The 4,605-nt window shown below is 34.3% G+C and overlaps 1 protein-coding gene across 1 annotated transcript; it reads right to left on the reverse strand.

Moving 5' to 3' along the window:
* Positions 1-2,170: 2,170 nt before the first annotated feature.
* Positions 2,171-3,714, reverse strand: LOC139903992 (uncharacterized protein At5g01610-like). The gene is made up of 3 exons (XM_071885922.1): positions 3,640-3,714; positions 3,079-3,133; positions 2,171-2,541 (listed from the first exon to the last, which is right to left on the reverse strand). Exons 1-3 carry the CDS (start codon positions 3,712-3,714, stop codon positions 2,171-2,173), a joined length of 501 nt encoding a protein of 166 aa, XP_071742023.1.
* Positions 3,715-4,605: the final 891 nt, after the last annotated feature.

Genomic DNA, 4,605 nt, shown 5'->3' on the forward strand with positions numbered 1-4,605 from the left:
ATTCACATACCCCTTGCTCCTTTTGAAGTTGTGGCAGACCATTCACCATTTTTTTCTTTGCAAGACAATACAAGCTTTCTTGATTCAAGTGACCATACCTTAAGTGCCATAGTTTTGAAATATCTTCACTTGAGGTAGTTGCTTGTAGGCAAGTTGAGATATGTGCCTCAGTCATGACCATAAACATTCGATTTGAGCTCATTTTGGAGCATACAATTATGCCACATTCGTCATGATAGATCTTACAAAATCCATCCTTAATAATAATGGTGAGCTTTCTTTCTTGGAGCTGGCCTATACTGAGTAAATTAGTGGTTAGCTCAGGTATATAATAAACATCACTTATAACCACTACCTTTCCTCCCAAGGATAGCTTCACATTTCCCATGCCGCGAACCTGCATCTTCGAGTTGTTCCCCAGCTTAACTGATCTTGTGAATGTATCATCAAAAGTTACAAACGATTTCTTATCATAGGTCATATGATTGGAGCAACCCGAGTCTAAGAACCAAATGTTGCTTTTTCGTTCATTCTCTTCTTCGACTGAAGCCATTAGAAGTAATTCTTCTCCTTCATCAGTTTCAGCATAGTTTGCATTACTTGTACATTCTGATGCAAAATGTCCAAGCTTGTGACATCGATAACACTCAACGGTTGCTCTATAGTTTCTGCCACGTCCTCTACCACCACGATAACCACCTCTATATGCACCTAGTCCTCTAGTTCCAGTAACCCTTTCATCACTTGAAACTTTCAGAATTTGAACCTGCTCTTCTTCAACATTGTTCTTCATCCGTTGTTCATGAACTAATAGGCTACTTTGAAGTTCATCTAATGACAATCTGTCCATATCATTAGATTCTTCTATAGAACATAGAACGTAGTTGAATTTCATAGTGAGAGACCTCAGAATCTTCTGAGTAACAGTGCTCTCATGAATATTTTCTTCGCAAGTTTTCATTCGCTTTGCCACCGAGAGAACTCTGCCACAATAGTTATTTACGGACTCTCCTTCTTTCATTCGAATTGTTTCAAACTCAGCACGTAGAGCTTGCAATTGAGCCCGTTTCACCTTTGTTGATCCTTGAAACTTTTTCTTCATGTTGTCCCAAATCTGTTTGCTTGTATCAGTGTTCAGAATCGTATCAAGAATATCCATATCAATAGATTGATAAAGATAATTCTTGAGCTTGAGATCCTTGAGTGTCATCACATCAATTTGCTTTTGTTGTGCTGCTGTTGAAGCACCACCAGTTATCTTTGGAATTCCATTTTCAATTAGATCCCAGTATTCCTTGGATCGTATGAAATTTTCCATCAGCCGTGCCCAATGATCATAGTGCCCGTCAAATTTTGGAATTGCTGGAACCACAAAATTCTTGCCATTGTTGTCTTCCATCTTTGCTTGTTCGTTTGGTTTTAGTTGCTGAGTAAGGTCTGCAGATAACCTACGCTCTTGATACCAATTATTGAAATTGATAATCACAAAAACTCACACAATATAACTGATTGCCAAGAATTGATCTCTTATTTATTAATGAAAAACACTGCTCTTTATATAGGAGAGCCATACAAGAAAGTTAAACGTAAACAAACTAAAAGATCGGAACTGATTCAATCCTATTTTTACGAACTCCACAAATGGAGTAATTATTCAAACTACCAAAATAAACTCAAGTTTGTTGAGACCCATTCAATTAGCACGTGCTTATCAACAACTAGATCTAATTAAGATGCCATGAGTCATGAGTTTACTACCTGTTTGGGCAATTTGTTTACCCTTCGAAATGGTTCAAAGCCATGGGTGTTTTCGCTGAAGGGCATGCTTATCAAATTGACCATCATTGAGGAGGCTAGGTAGAGGCATATTGCCTTAGCTGCCACTGCCTGAATTTGGTGATGGTTAAAATTTTTCGTTCCCTTAACCAATTAAAGATCATTTTGACCCAATCAATTATTTCTGAAAGGTTGAAATTGAAAGTGAACATTTATTTTGAAACATCTTAAAAGAAAACTTATAGACATAATTTGAGACGAAGAGAGTAACTAACAAAATGATTCCACTTGTTAGTTGTTTTAATTAACATATATACATATATAAGAACTTTTCTGTGTAAAAACCAATAAATACATAGTATAAAATATAAATAGTTGGGGATCAAAAATTTAATTAAAACTTATCTACAGGCACTCCATCTCTAATAACCTGATACATTTTCCTTTCTCTGGTCTTGGTTAACCCTGCACTGAAATGCAGCTTGGAATCTTCAGAAACAATGCATGTAACTTTAATCCACAACACCACTTTGGTTTTTAGTCCTTCAATCTCTGTTAGTTTTCCTTTCTCAATATGACCTGTTACGCTCGTTGAAAATCTTAAAATGGACGAGTCTCTATAGCTAACTTCACATATAGATGGCAAATGAACCGTTAGCTTTTTTGTTTCTTCGTCAAACTCGTACTTTTTAACCTCGCGTGGAAAGATACCAGCTGGTAAATCAAACTCTTGCAGCAGTTCAGCCAATGGCTTTTGCTTTTTTTCTGCACGTGTAAAAAGATATTGATCGAAACTTAGATATAATTAGTTATTGCTAATGATACTTTCACCACAATATTTGATAAATACATCGTGTATAACTATTAATGTATGCAGTACAACTGCTAATTGTTAGCTTAAGGATTTTTGGCCCAATGTTTGGCCCTTCTAGTTGTAGGCCCAATGTAATTGTCTGGTATGTATTGCTTGCCTTCAACTAATGCAACATACAAATATATATAGGACAATTACATTGGGCCAATAATTCTTAAGCTAACACTAATTGCATAAATTATATGGATTTATCAAATAATCTGCATAGTGAATAATGATGGAAATATTACTCGTCGTTAGTTATAGTCATAAAACAAACAAAAAGAAATCTCATTACCAGCCTAACATCTGTTATGGGTTTTAGCCTTTGGAAAATGCAATTATAGTCTTATCTTTTTGAAAGTAAGTCGGGTAATAAAATAGATACTCCACTAATTAGATATGGGATATAGAGAAGCATGTAACATAATATAAAGGATAAAACAAACCTGTTACTTTAGTGACCATTTTGTGTGCTCCTCCTTTGATATTTTTTGGCACATTCTAAGGCATAATCAGAGTATGTTGATATATTAGAGTATACGTATCGAAATTGAGATTGAAATTGCAATTAAATGGAAAATGAAAAAGAAGAATTTGTTTATGATGGAGAGACAATAACAGCCCCAATGAAAATAAATTAAATAAATATATTATCACAGTGTACATACGTGAACTATTAAAATTTGAATTGAATTTAAATTAAAAATAATACTAATACTAATGACAAGCATGTGAATAACGAGTCATAATCCAATTAAGGATGCCTGAATGAAAATATATCATTATTTATTTTAAAAATTATCAAAGAATTAGAGGATATCAATCAAGAAATGCATTTTAATCGTGCATGCATATGTATATATATTTTTATATATACGGTCATACAGAGTACCTGACAAACCGAAACAAATATGAAATATCTGATCTTTTATCCAAACATGCAAATGAATACAATGAAATCATAACATTGATATTAAAAGTTTCATATCTAACAAAAACAAACTTACATTAATATCCTTGCTTACGGAATCTATTTCTTTGCCGGCTTTGTTACTAAACCAATAGCCCATAATCTGGTCCATGTTTTATTTATATATATAGAATATATATAGATATAGATACGTATACATATATATGTATATAGGTATTTGATGTTGGTATGTTTGCCTTTGATTATGAGATTGAGAAAGTTCTCTTTCTAGATTTCCATACCGTTGTTTAGAGGGAGAGAAATTGGGTGGAAATTTTAATCGAGAGACCGAGAGCCTGTTTTCCATTTTAATCGACTTTGAGCGGTGCGTATTCCCTCCATATTTATTTTTGATAATTTATTTTTATTAGATTGCCATTGCCTTTTCTTTGGTGTTTTTTCAACTTTATTTTATAAAAAAAAATAAAAAATAATTCACGTACGGATGATCTTTGTGTTTTTTTACCGGTGGTTGATATGTCTCAAATTATACCAACTTTTATAATGTTTTTAGGGTCGTATCTTTCTGATTTTCCATACATATTTTATGTATTTGGGTCTACTAACATCTTTGGTGAGAAAATGAACAAATAAGCAAAGTAACAGGGTCAAAAAAAAAAAAAAAAGACAAGAAAACGAGAAAGTCGGCATAAGTCAATAATTCAGCCACCGACTAGAAATATAGGTGTTGGCTAGCATCAGAGGATCAGCCTCCGTCTTCAATCAAGACAGAAAGCCCGCCAAGATTTGAACCCCAGCCGCCAGCTGAGCATCTTCAGTCATCGGCTAAAGAAGAAATGACATGAGCGTCTGACCAGATTAATGACTTTTCATGATTCTCGCCTTCAGTCGCCGGCTCAACAAACAGGGTCGTCAGACAAGCAACAATCATTAAAGCAGTTGACCATAACTAAAGGCCCAGCCGCCTGCTAAATAACCGACTGGAGTCAGAATTAAACCGAAGATCAAAACTGCCATTTGTCCTATATATTATCGGTACAAA

Source organism: Rutidosis leptorrhynchoides, chromosome 4, assembly GCF_046630445.1.
Source record: "Rutidosis leptorrhynchoides isolate AG116_Rl617_1_P2 chromosome 4, CSIRO_AGI_Rlap_v1, whole genome shotgun sequence".
NCBI lineage: Eukaryota > Viridiplantae > Streptophyta > Magnoliopsida > Asterales > Asteraceae > Rutidosis > Rutidosis leptorrhynchoides.